The sequence below is a fragment of the Tursiops truncatus genome, chromosome 21 (assembly GCF_011762595.2).
Source record: "Tursiops truncatus isolate mTurTru1 chromosome 21, mTurTru1.mat.Y, whole genome shotgun sequence".
Taxonomy (NCBI): Eukaryota; Metazoa; Chordata; class Mammalia; order Artiodactyla; family Delphinidae; genus Tursiops; species Tursiops truncatus.
Window position 1 is genome coordinate 30123898 of NC_047054.1, and position 14689 is coordinate 30138586.

General features: G+C 34.7%; 1 protein-coding gene across 2 annotated transcripts in view; it reads left to right on the forward strand.

Annotated features, from left to right (window-relative positions):
• The window catches only part of ADAM9 (ADAM metallopeptidase domain 9), a 102854-nt gene that overhangs the window by 62845 nt on the left and 25320 nt on the right, over positions 1-14689 (forward strand). For both annotated transcript variants that reach the window (XM_019921515.3, XM_019921514.3), the window contains 2 exons: positions 98-203; positions 7814-7997. In XM_019921515.3, coding sequence (XP_019777074.1) covers positions 98-203; positions 7814-7997 — 290 coding nt within the window. The remainder of the gene's footprint in view (positions 1-97; positions 204-7813; positions 7998-14689) is intronic.

Here is a 14689-nt window from a genome sequence, read left to right on the forward strand (position 1 = left end):
AAATATTTTTTTTTAATTTTAATCTTATTGGGATATAGTTGATTTACAATGTTGTGTTAGTTTCAGGTGTACAAAAAAATTTTTTTTGCTGTTCCAGAAGCCAAGGCTGCTCCAAGGGATTGTTTCATTGATGTCAATTCCAAAGGTGACAGATTTGGCAATTGTGGTTTCTCTGGCAATGAATACAAGAAGTGTGCCACTGGGTAAGTGGAGGCAAGAGTGTAAAAGAATATGAAAGGTTGTAAGATCAGCCATCTTTAGCATCTTTTACAGCTCCTTGTGACTGCCGACTTTCTCCCCCTTAAACATCTAACTTTTCAAATTTAACAGTTTTGTAAAACATGACTTCAGAGAGATTCTGAATAGGAAGGGTAAAATTATTCATACCTTTTGACATTACCTGTCTAAAATATAATGATTTTTAGAATGTTACTTTTGTTTATCCTGTTCTACAATAAGAAGCCCAAATAAACACTCTTCTCCCTCTTCCTTTCATTAAAAGATTATGCTGCTAAATCCATACGTAGAGGTATCTGCAGAATTAATTCTGGACTTTATCATTTTCTTCTGGCTCTATATAATTTGAAAGTGACAAATTAAAAGCTTTTTTGTTTCTATAACATTTGCACATTGTAAAAAAATTAATATTATTACAAAAATATAAACAAAAGTTATCCATAATCTCTCTGTATGTATTCAGTAATTTCAGTGTATGTCTTCCTTTTTTTTGTTGTTTCTGTGCACTATACATACACACACTAACATTTTGTATAGTTGGAATTATTCTATAATACTGTGCTTCTCTTCTACTCACTTCACCTCCTACTCTGCCAATTAAGCTAAGCAACTGAGGTAAAACAATGCTTACTAAGAAGAAATAACAACCGTGACCTCCGTGTTCCAAAATCCAATAGACATCTTTAGGTCTTCATGCTTCTGGACCTTTCAGTAGCATTCAACTATGTTGACCATTTTCTCCTTGAAGAAACCCCTTTCCTTGGCTTTTGTGTAGAATATTCTTCTAGTATTTTTTTTTCTGTTTCCAGATGCTCCTTTAATGTATTTATTTGTAGGCTCATCTTTCTCTACTGAGCCATTAAATGTGAAATACTTCAGCTCTACTGGTCTACATGTCGTCCTCTGCCACAGGGCCTTGGCACGTGCTGTTCCTTCTGCCTGACATGCTCTCCTCTCTCTGCCATTTTAAGTACAACTTATCTGAGAAAGACTTCCTCAACTTCCTTAACAGGGTCAGATGTCCCTCTTATAGATGTTCTTAATGCTGTGTGCTTTTATTTTTTTTAACATTAGCCAAATTATGTTGTTCTAATTCTTTACAAATTAGTTATCCACATAAAGTATACTTCACAGAATATTTAGAATATACATTTCTTGATATATAAAACAGAGTAGGTTGAAGGAAGTTAGAAAAACAAGAAAGTATTTCAAAAGAGGGTATGAACATAACTGTTTTGACTACCTTGTATAGTCTCAAAACTAGTTGTAGATATAAGTTCTCTTGCATTTATATAGCACTCTTTTTCTGGGGAAGTCAAACTATTATTCTTAATAAATTTTTAGTATATTTAAATTGCACGGGAAGGTTTTATGTCCAAACCATTGCTTTAGCAAGAATAATCACTTAAAAGTGATACTGCCTTAGAAAAGATATTGGGTCGGCCAAAAAGTTTGTTCGGTTTTAAGTACAAATAAAAGACACATTTTAAATTTTCACAAAGAACTTTATTGAACAACATATTCACTGACAGAATGAACTTTTTGTCCAATCCAAAAGGTAGTGTAATAGGTAATTTTCCAGATAAAGGGAAGGTCAGATACAAAACCAGTTATAGGCACAGCATTTTTAAGATTTTTTTATGGTGTTTTGAAAAGACCAAGGAGGGCTCTGTCCTGCACTTGGAGGAATTGGACCCATCTTGGCTAACATAATTAGGCTAAATCAAAATGAGAAAAGTAGAAATTTGAAAGTTGAAGGAGGGATGAACTGGTTAAAAAGTTGTATGTTTCTCTTTCATTGAATTTGATGTGTTGTATTTTCCTTATTGTTCAGTTCATAATATTTTCTAAGTTATACTGTGATTTCTCCTTTGACTCATGTGTTATTAAAAGTGTATTGCTAATTTCCAAATATTTGGGAATATTCTGGTTATCTGTTTTTGATTTCTAGTTTAATTCCATTGAGAACATACTCTCTATGATTTCAGTTCTTTTCAATTTATTGAGATGTGAATTAGTGTCCAGCATATAGTCTGTTTTGGTGAATGTTCCATGTTCAATTAAAAAGAAAAGTGTATCTTGCAGTTGTTGGATATATTATTCCATAAATGTCAAGTTAATTAATGGTCTTGTTCAAATCTTGTATATTTTGGGTGTGTGTGTGTTTATCTGTTTACCCTTCAGTTTCTGAGACAGGTGTGTTAAAATCCCCAGCTGTGATTATGATGTTGTCTATTTCTCCTTTTAGTTCTATAAATTTTTGCTGTATGTGTTTTGAAGTGTGTTCTTCAGTGCTTATGTTATTAGGTGCATACACGTTTAGGATTGTTATGTCTTCTGGAGAACTGATCCTTTCATTACTACCAAATTTAATACTTCAGATTTTTTTTTTGTAGTATTTGTCTCATAAGACATCTCATTTGTTTAAGTGACCATCTGGTTACCACCCTTGTCACTACACTGTAAAGTCCATTCTGTGTTTAACATAGTGCCTGGCACATTGTCATAGTAAGTGCCTATTAACTGTTTGTTGAACGAATGAAGGAACAGATGATATATCTAATGGGTGGAATTAGTGTGACTAATTGAATGAGCTGAGCTAAACCTTGGGATAAGTGGATTGATGCAGACCTGGAAGGGGCTTGCTACATATGCCTTATCCTTGTCTTTAGCCTGGTCCCGTTTCCATATTTTTATGAATATCTTGATGAAAATATAGCACCTACATTTACAAAACTTAAATTACTGGGTAGCTGATTTGAAAAGCATTTTATAATAGTAATATAAGAATAATGTAATATAGTCATTAGGAATACTCATTTGAAGTTAGACTCTGGGTTTGAATACTGCTTTAACCACTTAAGATCTCTGAGACTTTGGACACGTTACTTCGCTTACATACTTCATTTTTCTCTTCTGTAAAATGGAAATAATAATGGTACCTATTTCTAAGTATTGTTTTAAAGACTGAATGAGTTGGTGGATGTTAATACTAAGAAGAGTAACCGGTTCATTGTAGGACTTATCACCATCATCATCATCACACTCTTTATAATCATCCCCATCATAGAAAATGCATAAAATCTAGAAAAGTCTCAAGAAACTGGTCACATATGGTCCTGTCATCCAGAGATACTCTGTTAAAGTTTTATTGTTATTTCCTTCTCATGTGTATTCATAAGCATATAAATATGTATCATACACATATATACATACACATATGTGTACTCAGAGACCCATATCTGTGTGTATAAACAAAATTGCATAGTATGATTTATACTGTTTTATAAGTTGATGTATTTACTTTCCACTCTATTAAGGGCATTTATAGGATATACCCAGCTTCTTTTAACCATTTCCTTATGTTAGAAATGTATGTTGTTTCCAGTAATTTGTTTTTTTAAACAAGGCTGTGATAAATACAATTTAAGTATTTATGTCTCCGATTGTTTCTTTAGTAGATTTTTCTCAAAAGAAAATGGAACATAGTTTTAAAGGCTCTTCATAGATGCTTCTAAATTGACCTTCAAAACGTTTGACTGATTTATACTTCCACTACCCCCTCATCAATGTCAGAGTATTGTCTTAAGAAATACTTTTCCAATTTGTTACATCAAATAGATATTTCATTCTTGCTTTGAATGAATTTGTAAATACTTATTTAATTTCTTGTTGTTGTTTTTCAAAAATGTTTAAAGGGGTATAGAGAAAATGTGGTTTCCACTCTTACTCTCTTTCTCCCTCTTCCCACCCTGCTCTTCAGGTGTGTCTTTGAGCTTTTTGTCTGCCTCTCCAGGGTTTCTTATGCACATATACACTCCTACTCCCCACCGACTCCCACCCCCTGCTGTGCACATTGTCTTGTTCCATTTCACCAAAAGAGCTGTCCTCTCTTGCAGAACAAGATGGTGTCGTCCTTTTAAACTATTTATTTACATTTTTTATATTTTTATACAATTTTTAAGGGTTCCTTTCCATTTCCATTTATTACAGAATATTGGCTATATTCCCCATGTTGTATTGTACAAATACATCCTTGAGCCATTCTTTTTTTTTTTTTTTTTTTGCGGTACGCGGGCCTCTCACTGTTGTGGCCTCTCCCTTTGCGCAGCACAGGCTCCGGACGCGCAGGCTCAGCGGCCATGGCTCCCGGGCGCAGCCGCTCTGTGGCATGTGGGATCCTCCCGGACCGGGGCACGAACCTGCGTCCCCTGCATCGGCAGGCGGACTCTCAACCACTGCGCCACCAGGGAAGCCCCCTTGAGCCATTCTTAACATTCAATAGTTTGTTAAACTTTTTAAATGAAAAGTTTTAAATACACAGAGGAGTAGAAAGAATAGTATGATGAACACCCATATATCCTAGATTAAAACACTGTTAATATTTTATCATATTTACCTTGTCTAGATTTTGCTGAACCATTTTTAAGTAAATTATCAGCATTATGATGCATCACTCCTAAATTCTTGAGTATTCATCTCCAACATATAAGCCCGTTCTCAATACTGTTATCATACCTAACAAAATTCAGAGTTTCCTAATGTAATGTAATCCCTGGTCAATATTCACATTTCTCCAATTGTCCATGTCCTCAAATTGTCTTTCATAGCTGTTTTTTTTTTTCCACATCAGGACTCAAACAAGGTTCACACATTGCATTTAGTTGTCATGTCACTTAAGGCACTTTAAAAAAAAATAATAATTACTTTTATTTTTGGCTGCATTGGGTCTTCGTTGCTGCGAGCGGGCTTTCTCTAGTTGCGGTGAGCCGGGGCTACTCTTCGTTGTGGTGCGCAGGCTTCTCATTGCGGTGGCTTCTCTTGTTGCAGAGCACGGGCTCTAGGCACGCGGGCTTCAGTAGTTGTGGCTCGTGGGCTCTAGAGCGCAGGCTCAGTAGTTGTGGTGCACCAACTTAGTTGCTCCGCGGCATGTGGGATCTTCCTGGACCAGGGCTCAAACCTGTGTTCCCTGCGTTGGCAGGCAGATTCTTAACCACTGTGCCACCAGGGAAGCCCCACTTAAGTCACTTTTAATCTAAAATATTCTTCTTCAGTTTATTTATTTTTTTCTTTTCAATGACAGTGACCTGAGGAAATGACTGGGCCAGTGGTCTTTTAGGGTGGCCCACGTTCTGGATTTGTTTGGTAGTTCCTTCTCAACGTTGCTTAACTTGCGTCTTTATTCCCTGAATTTTCTATACATCAGAAGTTAAATCTAAAGTCTTAATTAGATTCAGGTTAAACATTTTGAATACTTCGTAAGTATTTGACTACTTTGTAAGTGGTAGATGATGTCAAGGAGGCACATAATTCTGGATTGTCTTATTATTACTGTTACTAAGTGGCAATGACCAGATCTTGCTCTTGTAAAGTTAGGTCTTTCCCACTGCAACTATCAAGTAATATGTGGAGTGATGATTTTGTACCATATAAATATCCAGTTCCCCACCAGTGTTTCACCTCATGGTTTAAGCGTGCATTGATTATCCTTGCCTGAAGCAGTTATTCTGTTGGTGCTTGCAATATAATTTTTATTACTATAACAATGAGCATCTCTTGGCTTTGTAGCCTGTTTGCATTTCTTATTTTGTGAATTGCCTATTTGCATCTTTGCTAATTTTTTTCTGTTGAAGTGACTATCCTTTTAATGATTTGTGACAGTTTTCTTTTAATATGTTAAGAGTATTTTCCTTTTACTTCTTAATATGTCACTAAGACGATACATGAGACATTAAGTATATCATAGCAGCATGAATTTTGGTAGGTTCCAGTAGATGCTAACTGAGATCTGCTTTCTTCTATGCTTTGTTTTAGAGGTTTTCATATCTAATTTCAACTAATTATGTGAGATAGGCATCATTATTTAGGTCTTGTTTTTCAGATGAAGAAACTGAACTTAAGAAAGTTTAAGCACTTTACTCAGGTTACCTTGTGAATAAATGGTGACATAAGAATAAATGTAAAGATGGGACAAAATAACTAACTCTTAAGTGAAGGATGGAAGGAAGAGGAGGCTTAATAGCAGCATGTGCAAAAAGTAAATAGGGGTGTTAGCTGAGGATAAATTCAAGGACGTCAATAATGTAATGTAGTTATCATAAGAGCTACTGTCATCCTGGGCTTCATAGAAGTACAGTATCTAGAATAAAGGAAATGGCAGTTCATCTTGTTCTTTGCTTGTCAGGCTGTAACTGAAACTTCATATTTTACTCCGAGCACTGTGCTTCAAGAGGGAGTGGGACAAACTAGAACATATTTAGAGGGGAGCTTCCTTGTTGCATGAGAAATGATTGTAGACTATTGTCCTGTGAAGTAAGTAATTAGGACCTATGTGATAATTGTCCTAAAAAGCTGCCATGTGGAGGAAAGAAAAGACATCATCTGTGTGGTCTCATGTTGAAGATCTGGGACCAATGAGGAAAAGTTATAGGGAGAAAGATTTTAACTCAAGAAGTAAAAGATATGATAGCTGGTATGAGAATATTTAGGAGGTGATGAATTAGAGGAATTGGAAAACAATATCCTATAATGACTTGGCATTGATAGCATAGGGGAGATTTAAGAATAGGGTAGGTGCTTGGATCAAAAGACAATCAATTAGGACTTCCCTCATGGCACAGTGGTTAAGAATCCGCCTGCTAATGCAGGGGACATGGGTTTGAGCCCTGGTCCGGGAAGATCCCACATGCCGCAGAGCAACTAAGCCCGTGCGCCACAACTACTGAGCCCGCGTGCCACAACTACTGAAGCCGTGCGCCTAGAGCCCGTGCTCCGCAACAAGAGAAGCCACCGCAGTGAGAAGCCCTTGCACTGCAACGAAGAGTAGCCCCCGCTCGCCACACCTAGAGAAAGCCTGCGTGCAACAACGAAGACCCAACGCAGCCAAAAAAAAAAAAAAAAAAAGACAAAGGCAATCAATTTAATAGGAAATTTCAATACAGCATCATAAGAGTTGATGTTAGGGATACTTATTGTATCCTGAAAGGCTATAGGAAGGACATTTAACTTACACAGCCTTGTAATAGGAATTGTAGTCAGGGAAGTCTTCATAGCGTTGTTACTGAATTAGTGAATTGAATTAGTGAATTAATGAGTTAATGAATTGAGTCTTTAAGTAAGAGTGAGCCAAGTGAAGAAAGGTGGAGTCCTGTCATACTTATTTAACATTACAAAATCTAGGTTTCTCTTTACTATAACTCTGTAAGAAGACACAATTGAATTTTGGTATAGTTCTATTATTTTCTGTGTAAAAGCATTTATAAAATTATATCACATTTAAAAACAACTTTATTAGTTAGACTTTTTTGAGCCCTAGGCAGGTAGTGAAGAGAGATTATTACGTGTCAGCATCCACACCCCCTGGTACCCTACTAATTTGCATCTTTGCATCCACTTACCTCTTCTCTGCTATATTTAAAGAGAGCTACTTTGATCTCTGTTTCTCTCACACACTTTTTCTGTTGAGATTCCCTTTAGCTAAACAGCAATAAACTCCCTGCCTATATACAAAAAATATATAATTTTTCTTTTGTATCTACACTGGATGCATTGTAGTTTGCATTATTTATCTTTCCAGGAATGCTTTGTGTGGAAAGCTTCAATGTGAGAATGTACAAGAAATGCCTGTATTTGGAATTGTGCCTGCTATTATTCAGACTCCTGGGAGAGGCACCAAATGTTGGGGTGTGGATTTCCAGCTTGGGTCAGATGTTCCCGATCCTGGCATGGTGAATGAAGGCACCCGATGTGGCGTTGGAAAGGTAATCATAATGTTTTCTAAAACAAAGTAAAATTTTAAAAATTAAAAAAATCATTATATAAAGCTAGTGGTTCTTTTCTGGGTATAAAAGAAATCTCTGTTTATTGTAGAGATTTGGGAAAATAGAAAGCTACCAAGAATAAAAATAAGAACAACTATACCTCCTGATGATTTATAGCCATATAATGCTTTCTTTTTTAAAAAAATTTTTATTGCAGTATAGTTGATTTACAATGCTGTGTTAGTTTCATATAATGCTTTTTTTAACTTCAGAAATGATCAGTTTTCATCATGGTCACTGGATCTGCTTAGATTAGAGTTCATTATCTGCATCTCATTGGATAATTTCCACAATTTCATTAAAGAAACTTCTGCATCCATTAAAAAAAAAACAACTATAATTCTATTATCCCAATTTCTTCATTGGGGTCATATATTATAACCTGTGTTTTCTATGTTGTAATATACTGGGCATATCCCCCCCTCCCCATCAATGTGCTGTAACTTATTAGCCAGGCTGCTATTACTGGGATTTCCAGGATTGTGTGTGTGTGTGTGTGTGTGTGTGTGTGTGTGTATGCATGCATGTATGTGTGCATGCATCCGTGTCTTTGTACTAGAAATGTCATAGTGCTTGTCCTGCCCATGCATCCTGCTACCCTGGCCACAGCTGTTTTGATCCAGTGTTAGCCAAGAGTTAGCTGCTGACTTACTACCAGCGGTCCCGGATGAGAGGAGCTAGGCCTAATTCCTTTTTTGGAGGGGAATATATAAGTAAAGAAAGGTAGTTAAGAGTAGCGCTGAAACTACGAATTCTTTGAGAGATAGCATGATGTAGGAGGAGGGCTAGAAGGGTTATGGTGAGCTTCAGCTATGTACAAGAGACAGAGGGAGCAGGATTGTTGAACAAGTTGAAGAAACCAACTCATGGGAGAATAGAGGAGGGGAGAGCGAACACAATCAATTGATTATGTGGGACACATGAAAAAGACAGAGGGACCCGCAAGTTACCTCAGTTTCTACCAAGTTTTCAGGTCCAATTCTGTTGCCCCTCACTTCTTACCAAAAAGACCCTGGTATTCTTGTGCCTGCCCTTGCCACGCCATAAACTCAACTGCTGCAGTTACTATAAACAATGCTGAGGTAAATGGCTTTCTAAAAAATTTCACAAAATCCTGATTATTTTCTGAGGTTAAATTACTGTAAGGGGGTGTGTACTTTTAAGGTTTTAGATATAGTTTTGCCAAATTTCTCTTTAGAAAAGTATTTATTCGTTTATCTTCCAAGCAGTTTTCAATAATAAATGTTTTAACTCTATATCCTAGTCAGGATTAGGTGCTATTGTTTTTAAACTTTCATTTGGTAATTTTCTTTTTACTCTTTCTCGATTATTAGTGATGTTGAATTTTTTTGTCTCCATGTATTTATTCCTTCTTTTGTGATTTGCTTGTCGATGTTATTTGTTCATTTAAAAATTGATGTGTTTTTCTTATTGATTTTAAAGAACTTTAACTTATGTCATATAAGATGTAATACGTGTAATATATTTGCCCAGTTATTACTTGCCTCTTCCTTTTGTTTTTAGTATTTTTTGCCATGTTTACATTTTTATGTAAACAAATCTATTATTCCTTTCCTTTATGGTTTCCAACTTTACTTACATGTTTTACAAGACTTTCTTAGTATAGTATCAGAGCATTATTTTCTCGTAGATTTTTAATTTTTTTTAATACTTAACTCTTTAATCCAGGGGAATATGGAGTGTATAGTATGAGGTTGGCATTCTTCTTTTTTTCCTTTTTCATTTTATTCATTCAGAGATGATGACTATATGCTGATTTCTAATGTTACATTTTTTCAGAATGGTTTGTTATTTGCCATCACCTCAATTATAATCTCTCTTTTAATCTGAAATCTTATTTAAATTACTTATTAAATTTTCACATATACTTGGGCTTGATTTCTGCTTTTTCTCTTAATGTCCACTGATTGGTCTGATACTCATGTGTCAGTATTGCCTTCTTTTAGTTTTTGTCAGTTTTATAATATATTTTTATTATCTGGTCATACAAATGCCCCCTCATTCTTTTTTCATAGTTTTCTTGGCTATTAATATTCATTTATTATTCCAGATGAACTTGAGATCATTTTGTCAAGGTGCAAAAAAAAAGTTTTTAAATAAAAGCGCATTGGAATTTTGGTTGGGATCAAATCAAATTTATAAATTTGTAATGGGGAAAAGTGACATCTTTACATTATTCAGTCTTCCCATAGAAGAACATGGTATGTCTCTTGATTTTTTGGGGGGTCTTATTTTAAAGATTTAATTATAAAGGTCCTTTTTATTTTTTGTTAGTTTTATTCCTAGGTATTTTATATTTTTATTGTTATTATGAATAGCCTCTTATTATGTTTTCTAATTTGTTATGTTACATTTTCTAATTGGTGTTTATTGATAAGAGAAACTGTTTTGTTTATATTTTTACTGGCTATTATTGATGTTCAGAAAAATATATTCACTTGTATATATTTATTTTGTTACCAGCCATATACTTAGTGTCACATATTTTTATTGTTGATTGTATTAAAATTTTCTAGGTAAACAATCATCTGTAAATGATAGAAAGTTGATTTCCTTTCTGATACTTACAATTTGGATTTATTTTCTTGTGTAATTGCAATGATAGAGCTTTCAGGATAATTTTAAATAATAATGATAATAGTGTACTTCTTTGTCTTCTCCCTAACTTGACTGGGAATGCATCTAGCCTTCCAAGGTTATATATGATTTTGGCTATTGGCTTGGGGTAGGTAGTATTTTTCATTTAATGGAGAATTGTTTTAGTTGTGATTAATAAGAATAAAAGAACAAATAGATTAAAAATTTTATAAGTAGTTTTTTCAACAGCTATTTTAATAATCACTACATCTTTTCCTTTGACTTATTAATGTGCTGGGTTATACTGATAAATTCCTCAACATTGAATTGTCTTTACATTCCGGGAGCAAATACTGGTAATGTAGATTTATTCCTGGATTCTGTGTGCTGGTGAATATACTTTTATATTTCTGAAGCTGTATACTTAGGCTTTTTTAATTTATGAAATTTTACTCTGTGGATTATAGTCAGTACTCTTAAATCTCACAGAAACTCAGCTAAAACTGAATTAAAGCATAGCAGGAAATTTACTGATTCAAACCACAGAATCAAATAAAGAGCTTTGGAACCCAGAATCTGAGATAATGTCCCTGTAGTTCTTTTCCTGTATCTTTCATTTCTTCTTCTCCCTTGTTGATCCCCTCTCCGCCCACCCCCGCCAAGCCCAGCTTTATTGAGATACAATCAATATGTAACATTGTGTAAGTTTAAGGTACACAATGTGATGATTTGATACACATATATATTGTGAAATAATTACTGCAATAAGGTTAGTTAACACATCTGTCACCTCACATAAATAGAACTTTTTTTGTGGTGAGAACATTTAAGATTTATTCTCTTATTACCAACTTTCAAGTATATAATACAGTATTGTTCACTATAATCACCATGCTGAATATTAGCTCCTCAGGACTTGTTCATCTTATAACTGGAAGTTTGTACCCTTTGACCAGTGACTCCCCATTTCTCCCCTTCCCTGGCCCCTGGCAACCACCCTTCCACTCTCTGTTTCTGAGTTCAGCTTTTTGAAAGATTCCACATATAAGTGAGATCATATGGTATTTTTCTTTCTCTATCAGACTTATTTCTCTTAGTCTGAATGCCCTGAAGGGTCCATCCATGTTGTTGCAAATGGCAGGATTGGTTGTTCGGGAATGTGTTGTTTAATTTCCATATTTTTGTGAATTTTCCAGTTTTCTTTCTGTTACTGATTTCTAATTATACCACTGTGGTCAAGATAGAGACCAGATGGGATTTCAATCTTCTTAAGTCTTGCTCTGTGGCCCAGCATATGATTTATCTTGTGGAATGGATACATACAGAATACCAAATATGTATTCTGCTGCTGTTGCATGGAATGTTCTGTCTATGTCTTTTGGTCCATTTTGGTCTGTAGTGTTCTTCAGGTCTGTTTCCTTAATTACATTTCTGTCTGGATCATCCATCCAATGTTAAAACTGAAGTCCCCTATACTATTATTATATTGTTGTCTATTTCTCCCTTTAGTCCTGTTATTTGCATTAAATATTAGATGCTCCAATGTAGGGTGTATATATACTTATAATTGTTATATCCTCTTGATGAATTGACCCCTTTATCACTATGCAATGACCTTCTTTGTCTCTTGTGATTGATTTTGACTGAAAGTCTATTATATGTGATGTAAGTGTAGCTACTTCTGCTCTCTCTTGGTTACCATTTGCATAGAATACCATTTTCCATCTCTTTACTTTCAACCTATGTATGTCCTTAAAGCTAAAGTGAGTCTCTTGTTGGCAACATATTGTTAGATCTTGATTTTTTAATCCATTCAACCACTTTGTGTCTTTTGATATGGGAATTTAGTTCATTTATGTTTAAAGTATTTAATTATTGATAGGTAAAGACCTAGTGCCTGTCAGTTTGTTAAGTGTTTGTTGACTGTTTTTTAGTTCTTTTGCCCCTCTCTGTCTTCTTTTGTGATTAATTTTTTTGTAGTGCATGTTTTAATTCCTTTCTCTTTATCTTTTGTGTTTAAGTTTTTTCCCTTTGTGGTTACCATGAGGCTTACATAAAATATTTTATAGCTATAACAGTCTATTTTAAGCTGATAACAACTTACCTTCAATTATATACACAGCTCTACACTTTTACTTCTCCTTTCCTTGTATTTTATGCTATTGATGTCATACTTTACATCTTTTTATATTGTGCATCCATTAACAAATTATTGTACCTATAGTTATTTGTTTCATCATTTTTTCTTCCATTTTTATTGAGATATAATTGACGTACAGCACTGTATATGTTTAGGGTGTACAGCATAATGGTTTGACTTACATACATCATAAAATGATTATCACAGTAAGTTTAGTGAACATCCATCATCTCATATAGATACAAAATTAAAGAAATACTTTCTTCTTGTGGTGAGAACTTTTAGGGTTTACTCTTGTAACAACTTCCATATGTAACACACAGCAGTGTTCATTACATTAATCGTGTTGTACGTTCATCCCTAGTACTTACTTATCTTATAACTAGAATTTGTACCTTTTGACCCCCTTCATCCAGTTCTCTCTCCCCTGAACCCCACCTCTGGTAACCACAAATCTGATCTCTTTTTCTGTGAGTTTGTCTGTTTGTGTTTTGAAGTATAGTTGACCTACAAAACTATGTTAGTACCTAGCGCACAACAGGGTGATGCAATATTTTCAATTGTTACGAAATTATCAGCATGATAGCTCTGGTTACCGTCACCATACAAATATATTATGTTATTATTGACTATATTCCCCTTGCTGTACATTTCATTCCCATGGCTCATTTGGAGTTTGTGTCTCTTAATTTCCCTCACGTATTTCACTCATTCCCCCACCTTCTTCCCCTCTGGCAACCACCTATTTGTTCTCTTTATCAGTGACTCTGTTTCTACTTTGTTATGTTTGTTCATTTGTTTTGGTTTTTAGATTACACATATAAGTAAAATCATATGGTATTTGTCTTTGTCTGAGTTATTCCACTTCGCATAATACCCTCTGGGTCCATCCGCGTTGTTGCAACATTCTTATTATGGCTGAGTAATATTTCATTGTATGCATGTGTATGTGTGCGTGTGTGTGCATATGAACATAGGGGTGCATATATCTTTTTAAATTAGTGTTTTTGTTTTATTTGTAAAACTACCCAGAAGTGAAACTTCTGGGTTATATAATAGTTCTATTTTTAATTTTTTGGGGGACCTCCATATTGTTTTCCATAGCAGCTGCACCAATTTATATTCTCACCAACAGTGCACAGGAGTTCCTTTTTCTCCACATCCTTGGCAACACTTGTCATTTATTGTCTTTTCGATAATAGCTATTCTGACAGGTGTGAGGTAATATCTCATTGTGGTTTTGATTTGCCCGTTTCCCTGATGATTAGTGATGTTGAGCATCTTTTTATGTGATGCCTGTTGGCCATCTGAATGTCTTCTTTGGAAAAATGTCTATTCAGATTCTCTTCTCATTTTTAAATCAGGTGGTTTGTTTTTTGGATGTTGAGTTATACGAGTTTTGTGTGTGTGTGTGTGTGTGTGTGTGTGTGTGTGTGTGTGTATGTGTATTTTGGATAATTTACCCCTTATCAGATATATCATTTGCAAATATCTCTCCCATTCAGTAGATGACCTTTTCATTTTGTTGATGGTTTCCTTTGCTATGCAAAAGCTTTTTGGTTTGCTGTAGTTCCATTTGTTTTCCTTCCCTGAGGAGACATATCCAAAACAATATTATACCTTTAGTTATTTTTGATTTTTTTAAAAAACTTTTATACTCGACATAAAGTGATTTACACACCATCATTACAGTATTAGAATATTCTGATTTTGACTATATATTTACCTTTACCAATGAGTTTTATAGTTTTTTATGTTTTCATATTGTTACTTAGTGTCCTTTCATTTCAACTTGAAGAAGTCTCTTTATCATTTCTTGTAAGGCAGGTCTAGTGGTGATGAAATCCCCTAGCTTTGTTTGTCTGGGAATGTCTTTAACTTTGCATTTCAGAAG